This window comes from Alligator mississippiensis, chromosome 10, assembly GCF_030867095.1.
Source record: "Alligator mississippiensis isolate rAllMis1 chromosome 10, rAllMis1, whole genome shotgun sequence".
In the NCBI taxonomy this organism is placed as follows: Eukaryota; Metazoa; Chordata; order Crocodylia; family Alligatoridae; genus Alligator; species Alligator mississippiensis.
The window spans coordinates 75,932,093-75,955,041 of record NC_081833.1 but is presented as its reverse complement, the minus strand read 5'-3'; the positions used below and the strand labels follow the sequence as shown (position 1 = coordinate 75,955,041).

Genomic DNA, 22,949 nt, shown 5'->3' with positions numbered 1-22,949 from the left:
GGCCAAGCTGCCATGGTCCCTGGAGGTGGGTAGAGTCCCCTCCGCTCTGTGCACGAAGGCTTCACCCATGATGAAGCAGCCCCGGCAGGGTGCACGGTGCTGTGCCCCCAGCAGGACCCTGCTGCCATCGCCCTAGGGCCCTGCGTGCGCAGGCTGGAGGAAGGGGTAGCTCCCAGCTTGGTGCCCGCAGCTCTTCCTTCCTGTAGCTAAGCTGACAGCCCTGGCCAAGGCGCTAAGCAGAGGAGACAGGCGCTGACGCATGCACGTGACTTTATTGAAAGCAGGACTGTGCTCAACACAAAGAAACAGCCCCTTCCTCTCCCCACAGGCAGCTCAGCTGCCTTTGCTCCGACGCCCCGGCTCCGTCCGCCAAGGCTCAAGTCTCCTTCCAGCCTTGGGAGCGTGCATATGCAGCGCTTGGTTGTGCCTGGGGCCAGGTGCGGGGAGGCCGTCAGCCCCTAGGCGTGCAGGAAAAGATGAGAGCTGGCTCTGCCTGCCTGCAGCAGCCGTGGTCCCAGAGCTGACAGCAATGCCGCGGCCCTGCGGGAAGGCCACCGCACATCTTGCACCTCTCCCTGGCAGCAGCTGGACCAGCAGCGCTTGGGCTCAGCAGTTGGTCATAGTCACTGCAGCTCCCCACGCCAGTGCAGGCCTTGGGTACACTTGGGTCTTCTCCCCACTCTGGTACAAAAGCTCCAATGAGAGACTGACCCAAGGGGAGGCAGGAGGGGGTTGAAACAGCCAGAGGCGCTGGGGGACAGACCCAGGCTGCTGGGAGATGCAGGTCCCTGGGCGAAGCCACATGCAGCCTGAGAGGCAGAGGGCAGCTGAGCCAGACCTCAGGCTGAGGAAGTGAGAAGCTGCAAGGCTCAGCCAGGAAACGCACCCAGCACGTCTGGCAGCTCGGAGAGGAGTGAGCTGCAGCCTCCTCGGAGCCTGGGAGTTAGAGGGCTGGAGCAAACCCCTCCCCGGGTAAGGCTGGATGGTTGCTGGCCCTCCTGGGGGCAACACCCACTCTGTGCTGCTGCAGGGACCAGGCTCTGGCCGTCTGCCTGGGGAGGGGCAGGCAGGGTGCGGCACAGCCAGGTACCTCAGCTTCCGCTGGGATCCAAGTCCCTGTGTACCCGTTGTTGGGGTCCCGGGTCCCTGTTGGCTCAAGGTACCGAGGATGTTCCTTACCCTGCAGCCGACTCAGGGCTTGCTGCGCTTGCCCTGGGTTTCAGCCCCTGTGCTGGTGGTGGCGGCTCTCTTGTTGCGGTGGTGCGGGAAGGTGGGCATGAGCTCAGGCTCGCAGGCTGGAGGGGGAGAGAGGAAAGGAGGCTCGGGGGGGGGCTCAGAGGCCCAGCCCCAGCCACCAGCAGGGAGTCACTTACGCAAGGGCTTCTCCTTAAAGTAGGAGCTCTCCAGGCAGTCGCCCGCCGTTGCCCTGGGGAGGCAAAGAGACAGGTCAGCAGCTGAGCCTGGTGTCTCACCTGTCCCAGACACCCCCGGGCACACCTGGGGGCTGCCAGGCGGGTACCCCACCCCTGCTACAGGGCAGCAGCATGGCCAGGCCACAGCAGCCTCTGCAGCTCCAGCCCAGGGAGTAGAGGGGCACTCGCCAGCTCCTCACCTCTTCTTGGGGTCGTACATGAAGAGGAAGTTGAGGAGACGCAGCCCGGCCTCCGACAGCCACGGGAACTTGTGCTTGAGGTTGTTGTAGGGCTGCTTGCGCAGCGTGTACTGGCTCACCAGCGGCAGCTTGGAGAAGCCCTGGGGGCAGGGGAGAGTGGAGGGTGAGGGCCAGGACAGGAGGAGAGGGGCAGGGAGGGAACGCGGGGCTGGCGCTCACCGGCCAGATGTTCTCGTTGGGCGTCCCCAGCAGCTGCACGATCAGGTCGATCTGGTGGATCTCGGAGCTCCCCGGCAGCAGCGGCTTGTGGGCCAGCAGTTCTGCCAGGATGCAGCCCACAGCCCTGGGGAGGGAATGGGTGCGTGGGCAAGTGGGGCACAGCCCTGCCACTAGCAAGACCTTGGCACAGATCCTGGTGACACGGAGCTGCTTTGACCCCCCGGGGGTGCCTGCAGCTGGAGGGCAGCCCCATCCTTTCCTCCCCGATCAGGGCCTTGCTGCCCAACACCCTCACCACATGTCAATGCTGGTGGTCTGGGTCATTGTCCCCAGCAGCAGCTCCGGGGCGCGGTACCTGGCAACGTAAGCAAAAGGAAGCACCGGTTCAGGGAAGGCAGGCCCTTCAAGAAGAGGTTGAGGGGTTGGGGGTGATCTAGGCACAGCGATGCCTGTGCTCTGCTATGGGGTTTCCCAGGCTGGCTGCCTCCTGCCCCTTTCTGCTTCATGGCTCAGGGTGTTTCAGCCTCCCTCCAAGGCACCGGGTGCCGGCTGCATCCCAGGCTGGGCAGGGGGACTGGGCTGTGCCAATGCTGCTGGGACCAAAGCCAGAGGGTCCTGGCTAGAGGGTCTTGGCCCTCTGCCCAGGCTCAGACCAACATCATATTTGTAGGCAGGAAGAGAATTTGCCCCCTGCTCAGATTGGTGCAGACTGGGAGGGGGGTTGCCTTCCTCTGTAGCGGGGGCACGGCCCCTGCCTGGGATCTCTGGAGCATCCATTAACAACCTTTTCCAGCAGCAGGACACGGGCTGCCGTGCCCCCCACTGCTTTCCCTAAGGCAGGGTCAGGCGTGAGGTCTGGTGTTGAATCAGGGCTGACAGTTGCTTTGCTAAGCGGCGAGGAGGGGTTTGCCTGGGCTGGTTTGGGCAGGGCTGATCCGAATGGTTTTCCTGGAGGAAAGGGAGGCCTGCACGGATGTGTACAGCACAGGACCTGCGAGTCTCTGCCAGGGGCCTGGAACTGTGCAGGGAAATGCATAGTGCAAGGGCAGGGACCTCAGGAGACAAGCTCAAGGGGCTACAGCTGTTGGCACTGCCCCGCTTTCCCCAGCCAGGCACAAAGGGACGTGGCCCCTGCTCCATGCCGAGCAGAGGATACTCACCAGAGGGTGACGACCTTGGGGGTCATTGGCTTCAGCGGCACTCCGTAGGCACGAGCCAGCCCGAAATCCGCTGCCAGGGAGAGGACAGGCGTGAGGTCGGGCACAGGCTGGCTCCTGCGTTACAGACAGGGCAGAGCACAGCTGCCCGTGGCCACAGCCAGCAAGCGGGGCAACAGGCAGCAGCCAGGGGAGCTCACCCGTCTTCACACAGCCCTTGTCCGTCATGAGCAGGTTGGACACCTTCAGGTCCCTGCCAGCAGAGCAGAGAGGAGCCGTCACCGATGTCCAGCCCTGCGAGGTGCACCCCAGCACCCAGTGGTCCTTGTATGGCTCATCCTTACCCGCAACCCAGGGGGCAGCTCTAGGGCCCACTGCCCACTCCAGGACCCCTTGTCCTGCCCGCGGTGCCTGCCCTTGCCCCCTTACCGGTGGATGATGAAGTTCTCGTGGAGATACTGGAGCCCCCTGAGGACCTGCAGGATGATGCACTTCACCTGTGGGCAGGGGCACAAGCAGTCTCCTTAGCCACCAACAGCAGTGTGCGAGGTTTCCACACCAGCCCCGCGGCCACGTTCAGCAGCCCAGCCAATGCCTGCGGACACCCAGTGCAGGGCTGGACAAGGCCTGGCTTGTGTCTCGAAGCCCAAGATCCAGAGCATCCCAATGAGATGAGCAGGGCTCGGCGCAGGCAGTGGGTGAGGCTCAGGATCCCAGTGGGCTAAGGAAGCCCCTGGGTAACGGCTCCATCCTGCGCAGGGCAGGGGGCAGCTCATGTGCCCCGACTGGGTCATGTTCACTGGCTGACCCTTCTCTTTGCCTGTCCCCACCCGTCTTGATGCCACAGTGAGACATGGGGAGCCCTTCCGTAGCCCACGGAGCTCCACCATCACCGGAGATGTTATGCAGCCAGCCCCACGAAAGGACTAGGGAAGCTCATGCACCCAAACAGGCCAGGCCTGGCTAAAACCCACTCAAAGACAACCCGAAACATTTTGCAAATTGTAGCTTGGGGGTCTCACTGGATCATCGCACACGCACGCCAGGGGCTAGTCGCACCACCCACCGCTGGTTGGTGCGGGCCCGTACCTGAGCCTCCGAAAAGGGCGTCTGCATGTTCTCGAGGAGGCTGGCGAGGTCCTGCTCGCAGTAACCCATCACCAGGAAGATGCTGCCGGGGAGACGCAGGGTCAATCGCCCAGAGGGACAGCGGCGAGGTCAGCACCCCCCACCCCTGCCCTATCCCGACCAGCACCGCTCCTAGGAGCCAGCCTGTGCGCTGGGCAGGCTCCAGGGCACCGTTACCTCTCCAGGTGGTTCCCCACCACCACCTCCTTCAGCTCCACGATGTTGGGGTGCCGCAGCCTCAGCAGCAGGGTGATCTCCCGCAGGCTGCTGATGGGAATGCCTGCAGAGAGCGGGACCCACGTTATATGTGCCATGCCTACCCCTGCCCTGGGGTCTGCAACATGCCAACCCCACAGCCCTTCCATGCATCGTCCCCTTACCGTCCTTCTCCTTGTCCATCCGCACCTTCTTCAGCGCCACGATCTCGTCTGTTCTGGTATCTCTGGCACGGTCTGAAACAGAGACGTGTAACGGGGCCTGGACCACTCGGGGCCAAGGCAGCGCCTGCTCCGTTACCGACCAAGTGACCCACGAACCCTCCCCTTTGCAGTCACGGGGCAGGCGGTGGCGAGAGCTCACGTCTACCGGGGTCCCAACAGGATCTGGGTGCGCTCCCTTCCCTTCGAGCACAGAACCCCGGTCCCCGCGTCTTTCCTGGGCGTTTCGGGGGCACGGGCAGGGCCCAGCGGCAGGCACTGGCACCAGGTGCACAACCCGCTTGCTGCATTTGGGGTTGGGAAGGAATTTCCCCCACGGCCATGCTGGTCTGGACGGCGGGGTTCTGCCTTCCTCCGCGGCCTCTGCCTGCGATCGCCGAGTATCTAACACCCCGCGCGGCAGCAGGATGCCGACGGCGCCCAAATCCCGTGCTTGCCCTGCAACGCGGGTTCAGGGGCTCTCGATGCCGGCGCGCTTGGTCATCGCGCGAAGGGACCGGGGAAGAGGTGAGGAGCACCCGGCCCGGGCGTCCCACCGACTCACACACGATGCCGTAGGTGCCCTCGCCGATGCGGTTCAGCTTCTCAAACTCCTTCACACTCCGGCAGGCGCCCAGCTGCAAGCACGGGCCCGCTCACGCCTGCCCCGGCTCCTGTCCCCAGGTGGGGCGTGGGGCCAGGCCGGGGCCCCCCAACGCCTCGCAGGCAGGGGCTTGCCTGGACCCCCCTCCCCCCCATCTATGCCCCCCCCATCATGTATGGACACCTCCACACATTGTGTCCAGCCCCCCATGCACAGACCCCCATGTCCAGCCCCACGTGCATGGACCCCCTCCATTGTGTCCAGCCCCACGTGCACAGCCCCCCTCACACTCATTGTGACCAGCCCCACGCGCCCAGGCCCCCCCTCCACCCTACCCGTGGGGGGGGGGCTCACCCGCTGCTCCGGGGGCACCTCGAAGTACCCCCCGCCGCGGAGCCGCCGGAGACGCAACACCTCGCCACCAGCCTCGGCGGAGGACCCCTCCGCCATGGCGCCGCGCTGTGCCGCCGCGCATGCGCGCGAGCAGGCCCCACCCCCTCTCCGCCGCGCAAGCGCTCTGAGGCTTCGGGGGCGCCATCGTGGAGTCCCTAGCAACCGTTGCTATGTAGGGCCTAGTGTAGCGGGGAGGGCCTCCCTGGAGGTGGGGGGAGGGGCAGGGCCCAGATGTGCAGCAGCCCCACAGCTGTGGGCCCAGGCTGGAGCAAGGGCAGGCAGGGGGATTCCCCACCACAAGCCTGCAGGGGTGGGGAGCTCCCAACAGGGTGCAAGTCCGGCCTCAGCGCCCTGCGCCAGGCAGAAAGGCGCCATTCGTTCCTCCCAGACCAGCGAGAGTTTATCCCCTTCCTCCTCCTCCGGAAGGGGCCGGTTTGGGGACGCACGGAAGATGTTCCCGGGTGCACGAAATGCACGATGCAAGGGGCATCAAGCTGTGCGGGCAGAGGCGCGGTGTGCAAGGGCATGCGTGCAAGAGGTAGCTCAGGGGCCAGGAAGGAAGCTGCACCCCAGCCTGCACAACCGCGGCGGGGTGACCCCGAACGAGAGGCCGAGAGAGAGATCCAGGGGAGCAAAAGGAAAGCCATTAGGATCTCCCTCTCTCTCGCCAGGCAAGAAGGAGAGCTCGCAACACGAAACGAGTCGGCAGCGAGCTTAAAACAAACCGAAGGAAGTTATGTTTCATTACAGGACGGGACTCGTGGCCACGGGGCGGAAGCCGGGCGTTTAGCCAGATTCACCGAGGGATCGGACGCGTCCTTGGAGGAAACGGGCATGAGCTGGGAACTTCCCCGAGACCGTAAATGCTGGAGGCTGGGAGAGGAATAATGGGGGTGAAACCCCCAAATCAGACCGAATTCCCTGTGCTTTCCGGCATCCGCTCTCCGCTGCCGTGTGACGACCACTGTCCTCTACGACGGCCACCCTATACGGCACAGATACCCCACAACACGGCCGTGTCATCCGTACCGTGGCATCGACTGGTTGCCGCTCCCCGGGGTTTTGTTCAGCAAAGTTTGCGGTGTGAGTAATAAGCAGTGCAGCGAAACCAGCCGGACCCGTTAATGGACTCGTTAATGGGGGGTCCCGTCTAGCGGCTGGACCCATCGCAGCTGGCGGTGTCTGACAGCTCCCCGCTGGGGAGCGGGACGACGACAGGCGTTTCGGCATCGCTGAAATGGACTGAAGCCAGGGAGTGGTGTGGAGGGATTAGCAAACGGATCGGTGTTTCGTCCAGGCGATCGGGATGGATTTTGCAGGTAAAGACAGCTGGCAGGTGACAAGTCTCTCAGGCCCGGTGAAAGCTGCATTATTTCGCGCGCGGGCCTCTGGATGGTGCTAATTAGCAAGGCAGAACTGTCACCATTACGGCGTCGGAAGTAAAATGAAAACACCGAGAGGAGCAAAACCTCCGCAGCAGAACGGCCTGGAAAAAACCTCAAGGCAGCTTGATGTGATGTTCAAAGCCTTTAGACATGAAGCACGTACACTGATACGGGGGCGAGGAGATAAGGGCTCCCTTGCTGGACCTGCCACAGACTTCCTGACTGATCTGGAGGGGGCATCACTTACCCACTCTGTGCCTCAGTTTCCTCACTGTGAAATGGGGATAATGGTACCAAGTCATCTCCCAGCAGCACTGCGAGTCTTCAGATCACGCTCATAATCCATGTGGAGAGCCTCGAATGGAAGTTGCTATATAAAGCATGAATTTATCTCACGAGCAAACGATTGACCAGCAGGACTGAGTTAAAATTAGTAAAGCCACTGGGATGGATTTGCACAGGTCTGCTCGCTGAAGACAAATTATTCTCCTTGACAAACCAGCAAATGATGGTTAGCTCTGTCCCCGTCATCAGCTTGCTGGAGGTGTGTAAGCAGATTTTGTGCATCTGCATTTCTCCCGTGTAATTGCCTGGCTTGACTAAGCCGATTGCCAGACACGGGGAAGTCTGAACAGGGCTTAACAAATCCTGGTGCGGAAAGAGGAGTTTATCAAACCACTTTTGCTGGAAAACCCTCTTTCAGTGCTAGTGCTTCTTTGGCAAATAGCTTCTTAAACCGACAAGGAGTGACATTTTACATAACAGAAGCAGCTCATCTGATTTTTACACATGCAGCGTTCCCCATGAAAGATTCTCCTATTGATCTCACACTTGATTCAGGTTCAGAGATTCTGGCTCTTTTGTTACGTGGGGAACAGCCAGGCATATTTTGCCTGCTCCTCTTGTTCTGTGACCGGCTCCTAACACGGCTGATAAAACGCCATCGGTTGTCGCAGGTGTAACACAGGCTCCCAGCCCGGGAACGCCAGGGAAGGAGGAGCTGGCTCATCTGTCGTCTGAAAACTTGAGGGTCCCCAAAACCATAGGTTGAAACCTAAGTGAGACCATTTCAGCCTTTCACCCTGGTGTGGTCTCGTAGGTAAACTGAACTGAGAGCAGGATGCAGTGTGCCACCCCCTGAAAGGCTGCTCTGAAGAGACACGAAAGACCCCTCGAGGTCCTTTACACAGGCACTTCTGCTTTTGAAGTGCTGGATACGGGAACCTTTGGGATACCACGATCGCTGTCATGCGTCCGCTCGCACGTCTAGTCTTTTATTGACTTGGAATCTGAAACGGATGACTAAATACATTTATTTTTTTAGCAAGCTTCTCCATTCCCATTCTCCTCTTCCTCCTCCAGATGTCGCAGGGAGCTAGGGAAAGTGAGACCATGAACGAAGTTGTTGTTACAGACCCCTGTTTATTAGTTGAGGAGCTCAACTAACGGCATTTGTTGCATCCTTGTGTCTTTGTGTTGTCAGGAGGAGAGAACAACAGGACGCTCCAGAATCAGAACTCACGGCATTTCTCTCTTGACTTGGTAAGCCTCTATGGTGCTGGGTTTTGTATGTACATTATATGGACCATAGTACTCTGTATCTCTGATGGTTTTGGACTCTGGGAGGTCATCCACATCAGTGTAGCTCTCCTCCTCATCCAAGGGCCCGGTGACAATGATTTTCGGTATAATATACCTTTTCTTCTTGGCTAGTTTCTCCACTGGAAAAGGATAAAAGACAATGACTCCAGGCCTTATGAAAGGGGATGAATTCTCTCCTGCAGGCTGCTAACAGAGGGGAAGCGTGCATGGCCATATACAAGGAGGTGCATTGGGATTTTATAGGATGCGTGTACCGATCGTGCTATTGAGCTAGGCTAACACAGGAGCTTAAGCCACTCTTCCTACAGCACAGGGCTGGGAGAAGGGCTCTGCTCTGCTCAGAGAGGCTTTTACTGAACATGGAGACCTTGCAGAGAGGAGCCATGGGCTCAAGTGCACATGAACCACTTCCAAAGAGGGAGGTACAGGTGTCAGGGAAGACTTGTGCATCCTAGGGGAGCCCCGAGCTGTGCCTTTGGGGGTTCCCTGCTCCATGCGTTTCTCAGGTGGGTTTGGAACAGCTGGCCAAAGACCCTTTGTACCCAGCTAATATCAAAATGGGGACAGCGCATTGTCATCGGGCACCTCAGCGCCTTTGACAACAATGGGGGCCTATAACATTGTGGTCCCTTTAAAACAACATCTTAAAAATCAGGATCAGTCCAGAGCAGTTTAGGCTTCATCTGACCTGCTTCAAAGCTCTCGTACTGCAGGGAGGGCTGCTCAGGGGACACTGAACAGCTGTACACACCCTTGCAGTGCCTGCTCCCACCAGCCCCACCTCTCATCCCCTACCTTTCTTTCGAGGCCTGTCTGCCGCCCCTGAGCTCTTCTGCTGCTGCTTCTTGGCTGATTTACCACTGGGGGCTTGGACATGGTTCGTGTGGGCCTGTGGTGATGTTTGGATGTGCTGGCTGTGCTTCTGGAGATCCACCTTTCTCTGCTCCCAGGTTTGGCTGACAGTGGGCTGCTGGGCATCAGCTGCAGGAATTTGGGATGCAAAGAAAAGAGAGGGAAGGTGAAAAGGTGACTTAGTGTCATGGGGCCACAACAGCCCCTCACCACGCTGAGTCCTCTCCTGCCTGCATTTGCATGTGATCACATCAGAAAGGCTCCTGGATTTGGGAATATTCATTGGCAGCAGTTCTACCATTTCCATCTAGTAGTGTATCGATCCCCTTGTTAGGATTCCTTCCACTCCAGACCTGCCTTAAAAAACCTCCTCGTTGTTCTTCCTTCTGCTGGCTGTAGATTCCTCTGAGCTTCTTCTCATTTCTTTATCAGTCCCCTACCAGCGCTACCTTCTAATATGTATTCACCTAATACAGATTAGGTACCTAATCCTCCCTTTCCCCCATGCATTTATTTATAGATACCGATTATTTTCCAAGCTGCTTTCACTTACCCTCTAAATCCCATCTTTCCTTTTTAGGCTGCCTTTCTTGGCAAGGCCTATCGGACATCTGATAAAACTGTCTTGCCCAGTTCCCAGTAAGCAGGTGCACGTTGCCATTTGAATTATTTCTCCCAGCTGGTCTGTCATAATTTTCTTTTCAGCTTTGTGCAAGTGCCTGTGCACTTTGCGTGTGTCTGTGCGACTCTTTTGGTCTTTACTGTGTTTTCATATAGCAAAAGAATCCCTGCAGTGACCACTCACTCCTAGTGCTGCGACTGGCTCCTCTGTCCGTCTAGAGGAGACTTATTATCAAAGTACCTCCTGTTGGTGCAACATTTGCAAAATAAATGCACCAGGAAAACACAATTCAGGTGGAAAACTCGACCCTCCCAACCACATTACAGTCACCAATGAGGTTGCACAGCACAGTCCGCACAAACAGCCCTAAAATAAAGCAAGGCACGTGAAAATGGAAGAGGATGCGAGATCGCCTGACAGAGGGCCACTTCCCTACTCTGAGACACAGCCCTGGTGCAGAAGATAAAAGCCCAAATGAGGATCCTGTACCTCTTGCTGCAGCAGAGCAAGAATGCTGAATCAGTGATCAGGGCTCCCTGGCAAAGCGCGCTGGGATATAAGTGACAAGCGCTCTGTATGAGCTTTGCTTCCCTACAGTATAATTCACTTGCCGGATATAATCAAGGGATTTGATAAGACTTTAAACTAGAGGTGTAAGATGGGGAGATTTGAATGCTGAACATCATATTAGCCATCTATATCTGTGGTTCTCTATATCTGTGCTGCGGTGCCCTGGTTGAGAATCACTGAACTACTATAATCACCGGTGTTGCACTAGGCAGCAAACTGGAAGCTCTTCATACAGAGAGCAGAGTCACAGTGAGCCCTGGGAAAGGACACAGCTTTGAGGTGTGCCATTGGCCACTCTGATGTTGTCTTTGAGACCTCTCACCCCCTGGTCCCATAGCATTTGCCCTTCCTCCCTTCATCCAAGCAGTAGTGGTGGTGACAAGGAATGAAGGTAGCTGCTGCCCAGGCATAGCACATTCCAGGAGAAGGACAAGCCCAGGACAAGATGCTGAGAAGTGGCCAGCAGCCCGTGAGAGAAGGAACCACCCCTCCACCTGCATGCTGGCACCAGTTAGCCAGGGTTCCTGAAACCTTGGCATCCATCTCTCTATGCCACACATCTCCAGGTGGATTTTGAACCCCCCAGCCCAAGGTCCAGTGTACCCAGCACAGATGGGGGAGACACTGGGTTATCAGGCATCTTGGCCCCTTTGACCACGTTGTAAAATGAAACTGCTGCTGAGCAGTTTAGACCTAAAAATCAGGCCAGCTGTGGCAGCTCAGTGAGGATTACCAACCCGGGGATGCACAGCAGGCAAGGGCTAAATGCAGCAGCACGGTGGCCAGCTCAGCTCTGTTTTTCCAGCCCTGCCACGTGCCCCCTACCTTCTCCCTGAGGAGTCTCTGCACACCCCCAAGTCTCCTGCCACTGCTGCTTTGCTGATGTACTTGCAGCTGCTTGAACAAGATAGCCGTGGGCTTTTGAAGGGCTTTGCATGTGCTGGCTGTGCTCCTGCCAATTGGCTTCTCTGAGCTCCTGGCTCCGGCTCCCGTCAGCTGTAGGAATTTAGGATGCAAAGAATAGAGAAGGAAGGTGAAAAGGAAGCTCCGTTAGCTGGTTAGTTCTGCATCATGGAATTACAGCTGCCCTCGCTACACTGAGTCCTCTCCTACTTATATCTGCACAGCCTCACTCAAGGCAACTCTTGGAGCTGGGAATTTTTAGAGCCCCTCATCTTCATCGGTTTGGCCTTCCCACAGCAATGCACCCAGGAAAAGCCAGGCACTGCCATAGCTATTGTATAACTGGCCTCACTGGCAGCTTGCACCGTGTCTGTGAGATCGCCGGTCTCCCTGGACAGTGAGTTTGACTGCATTCGAGTTCCTTTCTGAAGCCAGTGCCTCAGCCCCCTCCCAGCCTGTGCCAGTAGCCTTCACAACTGATCCACAATTTCAAACCTGAGCACATCCCAGCCTTCACGAGCAGCTTTATAAGAACAATTATTTATTCATTTTTTAATTTGTATCCATGGCCAAATTAGCCAAAAACTAATTCCAAATCCAAGTGTCCAGAACCATAAGTGTCCCTACTACCAGCAAACATCCTCCACCTGCACCTAGGTCTTCAGATGTTTCCAAAACCTTTGGTGGGTATCCCACTTGCAGGCCCAAGGCTGAAGGCTTGGGGTTTGGATGCCCCTGAGTTTTGCAGGCATAAAAAGAAAAGGGAGTTAGACACAAGCTGGGAAAGGAAAGGGGCCGCTGCCTGTATCTTGGGTGCTTGGCAGACAGGGAGAGCTGCTTCAGTATTTGGGGTACCCCTGGAGCTTGTACCCTGGGTGGAGGTCAGGCAGCCCCCACTGAGACCGGCACTGCTGGTGGGTGGAGGGAGCCTCGGAGGGGTGGATGTTCCCCCTCTTCTAGTCAAGCACTTGTTGCTCACTCGCTCCAGCTCTCCAATTCCCCACATATGAGCTCCAGACATCATCCTTCCCGTACCACAAACCTCCCAATGCCGTATCTTTCAAGGGAGCCATCAGGCCAGGCTTAGACTGACCTGATGATGTTTGTGGTAGGTATCAGCCAGGGACACATGAAAGGCAGACTGCGGAGGAAGGATCTAGACACCACTGTTTCTTCTCAGAGTCTCACTGTGGGTACCAGGGGCTCTCTACATTATCTGTGCAGGAGGTTTATGGGATCAGACAAGGCACAGCCAAGCTTCCCCTCTGATCTGTCGTGTTACTTTATGCCTCTACAGCAGCATTTCTCAACCCGTGGGTCACAACAGGTTGCAAGAATATACGAAAGGGTTGGGAACAAATTTTAAACATGGATTCTCTTTAAAAGGAGAAAAACGTAGTCCTGGTACAAAAAGGGTTCTCACCCTTTTTTGTACCGGGGCATACGGTAGCCTTTTAATCCGGGAGGAATGGGGTGACGTGGTCTCCCTTGAGGTCAAGTACTGTACGAGTTGGTTCTCCCGCCCCGCTGCCCCCAGCGTGCGTGGCAGGGAGTGGGGGTGTGTGGGGGTGTGAAGCCCCAAGCAGCCCCTTGCAAGCTGCAAGGGAAAAAAAGCCAGGGTTTCCTACATTTTTCTCCTTTAAAAGACAACCCAAGTTTGTTTGCAGCCCTTCTCGTCAGAGCTGGGACGAGAACCAAGGAGTCGTGCACGTGCACGTGCACGTCTCTCTCCAGCGGATCCTGCTCCCTCCCGGAGCAGAACAGACTCCAGGTGCTCCAGCCCCCCGGCCTGCAACCCCCATCCTTCCTCCTCTCGCCTTAGGAACAGCGCCTGCCCCCAGCAACACGAGCTCTTTACCTCTCATGTGGCCGCCTCTGCTCTGCCACTGCCCCATAGATGAGCCCCCCGGCTCTGGCCCAGGCCTGGGGCTCTGCAGCTCCCCTGCTCGCACCACCAAGGGTCTTTTGTGACACACCCAACAGCATCAGCAGCAGCAGGGAGGCAGCGAGCTGAGGCTGTGCCAGAGGGACCGCCGCATTATGAGGTGAGTGCGGGAGAGGCCGGGGTGGCAGGACAGGGGCTATTGCAGCAGCCAGCTGCACAGGTGGAAGACGCCCCCGCCCAGGGCTGGACACGCACGTGGGCGAATTGGGAGACTGCCCGGAAATGGTGAAAACAATGATTATTATTACAATTATTGCTGGTGAAGGGAGGCCCGATACTGAAAGTTCACCCGGGGCTGCCAGGAGTCAGGGTACAGTGCTGCCCCCCGGCCCACAGCCGTCCCCGCTGCTACGGGGCACAGAGCAGCACCTGGAAACGTGAGCCCCCCTAGTGCAGAGGGGGAAACAGAGGCACGGCCCCACGGGGGGGCAGAGGGACCCAGGAGCCCCGCCCCGGCGGCAGCAGCAGGAGCCTTCGCGCCCAGCACGTGCCAGCCCAGCCCTGCGGTCACGTGACCGCCCTTCCTGAGAGCCCGGGCTCCGCCCCTCACTGCCGACCTTCCGTCCTCCTTGTGCGCATGCGCCTGCCGGGCGGCGGCGGCCTCGCGAGAAGACGCGGCGAGATGTGGAGAAGCGCCGGAAACGGCTGAGGAACCCGGAAGCAGCTGAGGAACCCGGAAGTGCCGGGAACCGGGCCTCGGAGCAGGATGGACGGTGAGCGACCCCCGCCTGCGGAGTGGGAGGGGAGGAGGTCGCCGCGCCCCCGGGGCTTCCTCTGCCACCTGGGAGCGGCTCCCTGCCTGCAAGGGGAGGAGGTCCGACCTGGGCGCGGGTAGGCCTCAGGCAGGCCGGGGTGGTCTCCATGGTGACGCGGGCAGGTGCGGTGACGTCACACGGGGCTCCCCCGCGCGGGGTCTGCCCAGGAGTGGGCCCCTGCCCTGTTGGGGGGGGGGGCCGTGAGCTGCGCCTGCGCGTGGGACAGCTCGGGTCGGAGGTCATGGGGGGAGGGGGGCTGAGGCTGCCAGGGCAGCTCCAGCCCACGGGGAAGGGCCGCAAACAAACCTTCAAAATGAGCTGTTGCTTAAAGGAGAAAAATGTGGGAAACCCCGGCTTTTCCCTTCACCGGGCCGCCCCACACGCTGGGGGCAGCGGGGCGGGAGCAAGGGGCGCTGGGCGGGGACCGGCCGCCGGTGTTTGCAGGCGGGTCCTGGTGCCCTGCGGGACAGTCTCCCCGAAGCACGGCTCCCGGGTTGAAGGGTGCGCGAGGTTTTTATTAATAAGTGTTTTGGAGACGTCTCCGAGACGTTCCAAACATCGTCTCGTTTCTCTTTCCAGATACACTCTTCCAGCTGAAGGTGAGTGCGCTATTTCCCCCCCCCCCTTCCCCCTCACACACTGGTTATGTGTCTCTCCCAGCGCTGGGTGGCTTTGGTAACTGGAAGGGGGGCAGGGAGAGGTGAGCAGCTGGGTGAAGCTCTCAGTACGCCGGGCGGTGGCAGTGGCGGTGAGATAAAGGCTCCTCTGTCCCCTACGAGCAGAGGTTCCTCGTGATGCTTTGATTCAGACCGTGGAGACATCCCCAGCCGTGTCGCTGATGCTTGACTCTGTGTCAGTGTAAAGGTGGCAGCGTGGCTTGCCGTTAAATAAAGTGCATAATCCCTCTACGCATTAGGAGCAAATCAGTTTAAGCCCATTAGTCTGGACTGGCCTTTCACCTGGCAATTGGATTACAGCGAATGGAAGCTGGTCTGTCACTCTTCCTTTTGGTCTTGGCAAACGGAGAGGAACGGGCATGTTTGGCATCAAGACTTACGTCTTGTCCTCAAGTGCACCAAGCAGCTCTTTAAAGCTGTGTTGTTCCAGCAGCTCGGTGCCTGTGCAGCACCCAGGCATGACAGGGAGGGGGAGCCATTGGCCTGGATTTACTCACCGCACCCAGCAGCAGCAGTCTAGGCGCCCGCACGCTGTAAAACACCTGCGTCGACATCCGGCGAGAGGGAGCGCATGAATGGCGCGCTCAGAAAAAACAATTCAGGCCAACCGCAGTTCTGGCGGTTCAGGCCGACCCGGACAGGCTCTCAAGGTAGGCAAATCGAAACCTGATGACATTCGACAGAGAAATGCAAGGTGCTCCACCTCGGGAGAAAATACCCACGTCATACTTATAGGCTCATCAGTGCTACGCTCGCCAGCACCACGGCTAAGAGAGACTTCAGGGTCGTGATTGATCACAAGATGAATGTGAGCCACCAATGCAAGGCCACAGCCAGCAAAGCAAATAAAACACTGGCTTGCATCTACCAGTGCATCTTGAGCAAGACCCAAGAAGTCATCCTCCCGCTTCGCTCGGCCTTGGTGAGGCCGCAGCTGGAGTACTGCATCCAGATCTGGGCTTCGCACTTTCTGAAGCTTCTCCACATCCTTTCTAGAGTCCAGAGTAGAGCCACATGCATGATCAGAGGTCACAAGAACAGGCTTTATGAGGAGAGGCTGAGAGGCATGGGACTTCTCAGCCTGGAGAGGCAAAGGCTCAGGAGGGACTTGATGGCAGCCTGTAAGTACATAAGGGGTGTGCATCAGGATCTGGGAGAGAGCGCCTGTGCACCAGGGTACCCAAGTGAAGACATGGTCCAGTGGTCACAAACTGCTGGAAGGCCGCTTTAGGCTGGATGTAAGGAAAGACTTCTTTACCGTCCGAGTCTCCAGTCTGGAGTAGACTCCCCTCAAAAGTGGTGCAAGCATCTACTCTGGATACGTTTAAGAAATGCTTGGATGCTTATGTTGCTGGGGTGATCTGACCCCAGCTGACTTCCTGCCCCTTGGGCAGGGGACTGGACCCGATGATCTCACAAGGTCCCTTCCAGCCCTAATGTCTGTGAAATCTATGAAAAAACACCCCATGTCCAGCACAGTTTCCATCCCAGCGCCCCCTCAGACTTCAGCCAGCCCTTGCTGTGCCTGCTGAAAAGGCCAGAGCAGAAACTGAGGGCTGCTCCTAGCCCACCCTTGCTGAGAGCCATCTGCCACCTCCTGCTTTGACCCATGGGCTAAAATCTCAAGTCCCCTCCCTTAATGCCTCCTGTGGTGGGGTCTTGTAGCAGGAGAGCCAGGCACCTGGACCACCTGCCTCAGTGCATACGGTGGACAAGCTAGCACTCCACTGCAGCCAAGGGTGCTTTCTGTGCTCTCGTAGCATGCAGGTTTTTGGGGAAAGCCTGGGAGGGCTCTTGGTCTTGCGTGGGTATTTGACCCCTTTGTGCCTGAGTGCTGAAGTCTGTTTGTCTTTAGTTTACAGCAAAGCAGCTGGAGAAGCTCGCCAAGAAGGCTGAGAAGGACTCCAAGACTGAGCAAGCCAAAGTCAAAAAGGTGAGGCAAGGGCACCAACTGCAGAGCTTTCTGCTGGGGATGGATACAGCCAATAGAGATCCTCCCTGAACGCTAGGTGCTGTTTCAGATTACACGTGAGATCCTCTTGCTCAGTGTGTGAGGGGCAAGGAATCTCTGTGGATTAGATCCAAGCAGGCGAGTTTCCTCCCACTTTGTGTCGAAGCTCTAGCCCCAACAAGCCCCCCTGGAATCTCAGGATCTCCTAGTAGCCTGATATGCTGAGTCTATGTATAGTAAAATGTTTGGTGCCACCAGCTCCACTGAACATGTTTGAATTCTGCTCGCAGCCAACACTTTGCAGTCATCGGGAACACGAGGCAGATTCCGGGCCTGAGAGCAGCTGGGTAGAAGCGTGAAATGTGAATCAAAATGGAATTTTCCATGCCAATCTTTCCCTTCCCCCACTGCAGGCTCTTCAGCAGAAAAATGTGGAGTGTGCCCGCGTCTATGCTGAGAATGCCATCCGGAAGAAGAACGAAGGGCTGAACTGGCTTCGCATGGCCTCCCGAGTGGATGCCGTGGCCTCCAAGGTCCAGACGGCAGTGACCATGAAAGGGGTGAGAGTGCTGTCATTCTGGCTACATGGCTCCAGCGACAGGAAAGCCTCTCCCTCCTTGTAAAGACTGATGCCACAAGTCCTTTCCCTTTCTTAGTTGGAGTTCTTGGCAGGAACCTTCCCCCAGCCCCTGCCAGGGCTTTGGTGAAGGCTCAGCGTTGAAGCAGATGCTTGGCAGTCTGACACAGCTGCAGTGCTAGCCTGTGTGATAGCTTTGGGATGTGATCTGGTCTCACTGGGGGGACTCCCTCTGGCTTGTGATTTTAGCGTACGCTTGAGCCTGGCTTGGCAGAAGCCAGAGGTTTGTTTCTGGAATCACTCCCCTGCCTCACGCTTGTGCTTAAGAGACTGAGTATGAGCTCAGCTGTGCAGTAGCAGGGATCTTTGAACCCTGTCTGTGCTGGAGGTGGAGGTGCTAGTCGCCCTGGACACCTGCAGCAGCTCTCTGCTCTCAAGCCACCACGCAGCTGGAGTGCAGGGGCATGTGGCCTGACTGTGGGGCTTTATCTGGCTTTGCTGCTTCCTACCAAGTCCAAGGTTGCACAGAGCTGTCATCGGGGTGCGTTGTACCAGCGTTTGGAGTTCTGCGACAAGCAGAGAGGAGACCAAAAGGGGCAGAGCTTTCAGAAGGCAGGTCTCACGGGCACTTCTGTTGCTGTGTGCTTGGCTGAAGTCCCCTGTCTGCTGGAGGCGCAGACTGTAGGATGGTGTGTGCCAAATACTGACCTATAACTGGGGCATGTGCTAAGGAGTTGCATCTGCCTGGGTGATGTGCGTGTGGATGGTGGCTGTGTTCTCAGAAGCTGTCTGTGCACTTGTACACATGCAGCTCTTGTGTACAGACTGAGGGCCCTTACGTGCGCTGCAGGGCCAAGGACCTGCGTGGGCAGGCCACGATGGGCATGCCCATGACACTGAGTCAGGCTCCTGTCACAGCTCTGGCAGCTTGTCTGGACTCTTACATGTGCATTTTTCCACCTCTTCTTACAGGTGACTAAAAACATGGCTCAGGTGACTAAGGCCTTGGACAAGGCTCTGAGCTCCATGGACTTGCAGAAGGTGTCAGCCGTGATGGATAAGTTTGAGCAGCAGGTTCAGAATTTGGATGTGCACACTTCGGTGAGTCCCTTGCCTGCCTGAGGGGTCCAGGGGCAAATCTTTCTGGGGTGCTGTGTGCTTGGGTGCCAGGGTGTGAGCAGGAGTGAACTTGTTCTCCCATGCCTCTGGGCTCAGGTGGAGGCCTCCTGTTGGCTTTTCCTGCCTGGCCTCCTATCTGCCATCCATGGATGAATTGTGGAATTGTATTCAGAGCTCTGGTCCTTGTAATTTGGGTAGCACATTGAGGCCACAGTTGACCTCAGGGCTCTGGTGTGTTGGGCAGTTCACACACCTGAAGTAAGGAGGGGAGTTCTGTCCCAAAGGGTGTGACTGGATAGATGAAGGGTGGGGGAAGAGGAGTCACTGTCCCCGTGCTATGCAGGAACAGGTACACCGGCAGAAGTGACATACCTGGGGTCTCATGGAGTCTGCAGGGGGTCAAGATTCAAGTGCTATATCTCTGGGGTGCCAGTGTGATACTTTTCCTCTTGATCAGGGTTACTGGTGCATTCACTGCGTGCTTGTGGGGCTGGCTGTGGGGGTGTCTCTGGGGCACTGCTGGCCTGCCCATACCACAACTGGGGGGGTGTGAGCTGTCCAGTGATGGCCACATGGTTCCCAGCAAGAACCAGCTTTAAGCTGCTTGATCCTCACCTTGGTATGGGTGAGTGGTGCTGACCACAGCCACGGAGAAAGCAGCTGCAGCTAGTCAGCCAGTCTCTGCCAAGACATAACAGGCTGTGTGCACTGCAGGTTATGGAGGACTCCATGAGCTCGGCCACCACGCTGACTACCCCCCAGGAGCAGGTGGACAGCCTCATCGTGCAGATTGCGGAGGAGAATGGCCTGGAGATCATGGACCAGCTCAACCAGCTCCCCGAGGGGGCCTCAGCCGTGGGGGAGAGCTCTGTCCGCACCCAGGAAGACCAGCTATCCCGAAGGTGCTGCCCTTTCCCCTCTGCCTCTCCCAGACCCCTGGGCAGCTTGAAACATCCCCTTCCATGGTGTAGACGGCAGGGGGTGGGACTGATGCTGCAGGCTCTTGTGTTGCTGTGCTGTGCTCAGCTGTGGGAGCCCATGGGCTCTCATGTGCCCCTTTCCCTCCAGCAGAGCCTGGGCACAGAGGACCCTGTTCTGATCTGCAGGCAGAGAAGGCCCCCCGCCCCAGCTAGCATGTGGGGAGGGTGCTGCTTGCAGAAAGCTGCCAGTGATTTGGCACAGAGCAGCCTCCCACTGTGGCTTAGCACTTGGCAGTGCTCTGCCAACAGCTCTGGGAACAGGCTGTCTCCTGGAACCTCCCCAGGAGAAGCTTGTAAGCTTCCTCCTCTTCCTGCTGCTCTCCCTTGGGCCACTGTGAGCTGCACCCTGCAGTCCCAGGATGGGACCTCCGTGGGTATCAAATCTGACCTCGCACTGCATAGCTTGAGTTGACACAGCCCTGCTCCTGGAGCTGGTACCCTGGGGAGTTAGAACAGCGGGGTTTGCTCTCAGGAAGCTTTGGAGGAGGGTATTCGCCTTCTCAGCCCCCAGCCATCTCCTAGATGCCCTGTGCTTCTTCAGTGTGTCCCCAGGTCTCCCCAGGAACCAGACAGATGGCTCCCCCCGACACCCCCAGTGTGCCGTAAGGGCTTGTTCCACGTCCCGGCTTGAGCCCCCCTCCACCTCTGGCTGCAGCCTCCCACATGTCAGTGCCTTGGAAGGGTCTCCTGGATGGTGCACAAACAAGGCCTCTGAGCTTGTTGTTGCTGCCCTGCCAGTGCAGAGCCCTGTGCTTCTCTGCCACGTGGGATCATGCATTTCCTGCCAGGGGGCTGTCCTGTTGCTCCCATGCCTGGAAGGCATCGCCCTGCTGCTGTGGAAGGGGTACTGCCAGGTTAGGGTGGGTGTCTGGAACCGTGTGTGGCTCCTTCCAGTAGTGTCACCCACTGCTTGAGGACAGACTTGCTCCCTACCCTGCCCTGGAGGTGTTGAGCATTGTCCCATCCTCCCCGCTGACTCTTTCTCTCTCTCTCTCCCTGCCGTCCCATCCAGGTTGGCTGCCTTGCGAAACTGAGGTCCTGTCACCTCATGGACTGCTGTTCCCCCAACCAGGCCACCTCTCCTACAGCCCATCTCCAGCCTCTGCTCTGGGGACAGACTCTTCTCCTTTTTGGTGTTTCTTTTATTCCAGCAATGACTGCTTCCTGCCCAGCCAGTGGGGAGATGTTCAAGGGGGGGTTGCCAACACAACCTTGCTCTGGGCCTGGAGAAGCGTCTCTGCTGGCAGCGTGTTTCATGGCTGGGGGCCAGGGCCCTTGGTGAGCACAATGGCCCTGGGCCCCATTTCTACACTACACAGTGATCTTGCTGGAAGCTCAAGTGCTTTTCTTCTGGGATGCTGGTGCCTGAGTCTCTCCTGATGTCTGTCTCTCTCTCGTGATTGTCATGCATCCCTCTGTCACAGATTGGGTCTCCTGTGGGTAGACCCTGGGCTGCTTTGGGCAGCAGCAGAGTGGGCAGCTGTGTGCCCCTTTCTTTGTAGCTTTGTTTCATCATGAGTCGGTTAGAAGAGACTGCCCCGGGTTTGCCTGGGTGCTTGCTGTGTTTCGTGGGAGGGCCAAGTGGAGCAAGCAGCATAGGCCTGTGCCTTGGTGTGTTGCCGTAACAGCATGTTCCCATGCATTTGGCTCCCCCATGCTGCTGTGCCTGCTGTGCTCCTGCCACTGTGCCCCCAGGGGCCTCGCCTGGTGGGCAAGGGTCCTGCTGTGCCAGCTCCCAGCACCCAGTGTTGGCATCAGGGTGCCAGCCTGCCCACCCACCCTGGATTCCCCCACCACCAAGTGACCTTTGCGAAGCTGACTCCTCCCTCACCACCATACGTGCACCTGCTGCGCACTGCCCTTGGAGAGGTGGCTCCCTGTGAGACAGCTGGACCATCAAGGGAGGACCTCACCTGCTCCTGGCACTGTCTGCTGTGAGCCCCGGGAACAGGTTGCCCAGCAAGCCAAGCCCTTCTGCGAGTGGCGTCCATGCCTGTCCTGCCCTGAGTATGTTGCTTAGCTCCTCGATACCTCTGTTGCCTTTACCTCATGGGGCTCCGGCTCCCCCTGCTCACGTCTGGCCTGCAGGGTTCCCCACACTACCACCCTTGGTGCAGAGCTGGCGAGCTTGTGACCATGGAGCGCTGCAAGAGGAGAAAGCTGTACCCATGCCAGAGGGAGCTCCCCATGGCCCAGCCCGGGAAGAGCCAGCAGAGCTATGTGTTGCCCTTTCACTGTCAGCTCCCTATCTGTGCTGGAGCAGCACATGCCCAGCCCCTTTGCACCGCAGCAGCTAGATGAGGGGCGGCTGACGGGGAGAGGCAGGTCCGGAGAGCTGCTCCAGCATGTGGGGATGGGTCCATGTGCATTTGCTGTCCCCAGCCGTGCTTGGAAGCATGTCTGGTTGCTCCTGGCAGGCCGGCTAGGAGGGTTGGGGTACTGGTGCTTCATGTTGTCTGGGGCTGAGGCAGCATCCGCACACCCCCTGCGTCGGGGGCTCAGCCCTGGCCTTGCCTGGTCCCTCCCTCTGCTGCAGGCCAGAGCCGCTTTGTACAGCTCCTGGGTACAAAGACCTCTGAAGTCTGTTGGGAATCTTTCCTTCTGCGGTCCTTGGGAGCCGGCGTGGGCATGGCCAGAGGGAAGATCTTCCTTCCTGGGGATGCTTTGTTCCATCTCCAGAAAAAGACTGAGACACTAATCGAGTCGGGGCTGGGGCTTGAATCCCATCTGAGTGGCTGACGCGGTCACGTGTTGGGTGTCCAGGCCTCTGCTGGACTGGGCTGGGGGCAGAGCAGGGGACTGCGCTGGAGCGGAGCTGCCCTGCATGCCCGTCCCGTCGGGGTGTCTTGGGGCAGCCCGACCAGCGCAGGGCCCTGCATGGATTGGACCCCGGCTCCCGCTGTCTGGAGGCGGCGCAGAGTGCGCTGGCTCCTGTCCTGTGCTGGCGTCGGTAGCTACCTGCCTGGGGCCGTGCGATGGGGATGGGAGGGGGCCCCGGCCCCACGCACAGGGGCCCTTTGCTCCGGGGGTGGCCCCATGCTCGCTGTTTTTAATAGCCTGTTTTGTTTTGAAACCCTGTGATTCCCTGTGCTTTCAATAAAACCCTGTCCTTGAAGGTGGCCTCTGAGGGCCTGGCTGCCTGGTCATTTGTGGCTGGGTGGAGCCGGGCTTACGTGGGCTGCTCAGGTCTGGGGGCAAGGGGGGCTGTGCGAGCGCTGAGCTCCTGGCATCCAGGCTCCCTCCCCACAAAGCAGCAGCTGGTTTTCCAGGGGACAGAAGTGTAGGGGGGGGCACAACGTGCCAGGCCGCTGGGTGACAGCTCATCCCCGTTGCTCCGTGGTGCTGGGTTCCCAGGCTGTGGGTGCCCCCGGGGAATGGGCTTGGTGGATTCAACTCTGGTTTTGGGATCCTTCGCTTTTAAGAGCAGCCCCTTTGCCTGCCCGGAGCAGCCAGGTCCAGGTAGGGCCTGCCCTGCTGCTTGG

The 22,949-nt window shown here is 58.3% G+C and overlaps 3 protein-coding genes across 6 annotated transcripts; 1 reads left to right on the top strand and 2 right to left on the bottom strand.

Moving 5' to 3' along the window:
* Window positions 1–253: 253 nt before the first annotated feature.
* CDK10 (cyclin dependent kinase 10) lies at window positions 254–5,659 on the bottom strand. Of its 3 annotated transcripts, XM_006269388.4 has the most exons (14): window positions 5,491–5,631; window positions 5,098–5,170; window positions 4,497–4,568; window positions 4,294–4,396; window positions 4,078–4,159; window positions 3,418–3,485; window positions 3,189–3,241; window positions 2,992–3,061; window positions 2,127–2,186; window positions 1,832–1,955; window positions 1,613–1,752; window positions 1,374–1,426; window positions 1,180–1,295; window positions 254–681 (listed from the first exon to the last, which is right to left on the bottom strand). In XM_006269388.4, the coding sequence occupies exons 1-13, from the start codon at window positions 5,584–5,586 to the stop codon at window positions 1,192–1,194; spliced, it is 1,098 nt and encodes a 365-aa protein (XP_006269450.2). In that variant the 5' UTR covers window positions 5,587–5,631; the 3' UTR covers window positions 254–681; window positions 1,180–1,191. The 3 variants fall into 3 exon arrangements, with proteins under 3 accessions (XP_006269450.2, XP_059569970.1, XP_059569969.1); XM_059713987.1 differs by lacking the exon at window positions 5,098–5,170 and having other exon boundaries at window positions 254–540; window positions 5,491–5,659; XM_059713986.1 differs by lacking the exon at window positions 5,098–5,170 and having other exon boundaries at window positions 5,491–5,657.
* Window positions 5,660–6,243: 584 nt separating this feature from the next.
* On the bottom strand, window positions 6,244–13,961 carry SPATA33 (spermatogenesis associated 33). 2 transcript variants are annotated; one of them, XM_019493568.2, is made up of 4 exons: window positions 13,322–13,961; window positions 11,386–11,556; window positions 9,312–9,497; window positions 6,244–8,635 (listed from the first exon to the last, which is right to left on the bottom strand). In XM_019493568.2, exons 1-4 carry the CDS (start codon window positions 13,356–13,358, stop codon window positions 8,433–8,435), a joined length of 597 nt encoding a protein of 198 aa, XP_019349113.1. In that variant the 5' UTR covers window positions 13,359–13,961; the 3' UTR covers window positions 6,244–8,432. The 2 variants fall into 2 exon arrangements, with proteins under 2 accessions (XP_019349113.1, XP_014461145.1); XM_014605659.3 differs by having other exon boundaries at window positions 12,557–13,955.
* Window positions 13,962–14,032: 71 nt separating this feature from the next.
* On the top strand, window positions 14,033–22,582 carry CHMP1A (charged multivesicular body protein 1A). Its single transcript, XM_006269390.4, has 7 exons — window positions 14,033–14,121; window positions 14,743–14,762; window positions 16,696–16,773; window positions 17,205–17,351; window positions 18,341–18,469; window positions 19,202–19,389; window positions 20,480–22,582. Exons 1-7 carry the CDS (start codon window positions 14,115–14,117, stop codon window positions 20,499–20,501), a joined length of 591 nt encoding a protein of 196 aa, XP_006269452.1. The 5' UTR covers window positions 14,033–14,114; the 3' UTR covers window positions 20,502–22,582.
* Window positions 22,583–22,949: the final 367 nt, after the last annotated feature.

Coding starts and splice junctions, on each gene's coding strand:
- SPATA33 (XM_019493568.2), bottom strand. CDS start 13,358: ATGGGGCAGTGGCAGAGCAGAGGCGGCCACATGAGAG. Junction 11,557..13,321: donor CAGAGGCGGCCACATGAGAG/GTAAAGAGCTCG, acceptor AAATTCCTACAG/CTGACGGGAGCCGGAGCCAG. Junction 9,498..11,385: donor AGAGACTCCTCAGGGAGAAG/GTAGGGGGCACG, acceptor AAATTCCTGCAG/CTGATGCCCAGCAGCCCACT.
- CHMP1A (XM_006269390.4), top strand. Junction 16,774..17,204: donor AGCAAGCCAAAGTCAAAAAG/GTGAGGCAAGGG, acceptor CCCCCACTGCAG/GCTCTTCAGCAGAAAAATGT. Junction 17,352..18,340: donor CGGCAGTGACCATGAAAGGG/GTGAGAGTGCTG, acceptor CTCTTCTTACAG/GTGACTAAAAACATGGCTCA.
- CDK10 (XM_006269388.4), bottom strand. CDS start 5,586: ATGGCGGAGGGGTCCTCCGCCGAGGCTGGTGGCGAGGTGTTGCGTCTC. Junction 4,397..4,496: donor GATGGACAAGGAGAAGGACG/GTAAGGGGACGA, acceptor CGCTCTCTGCAG/GCATTCCCATCAGCAGCCTG. Junction 4,160..4,293: donor GTGGGGAACCACCTGGAGAG/GTAACGGTGCCC, acceptor TCTCCCCGGCAG/CATCTTCCTGGTGATGGGTT.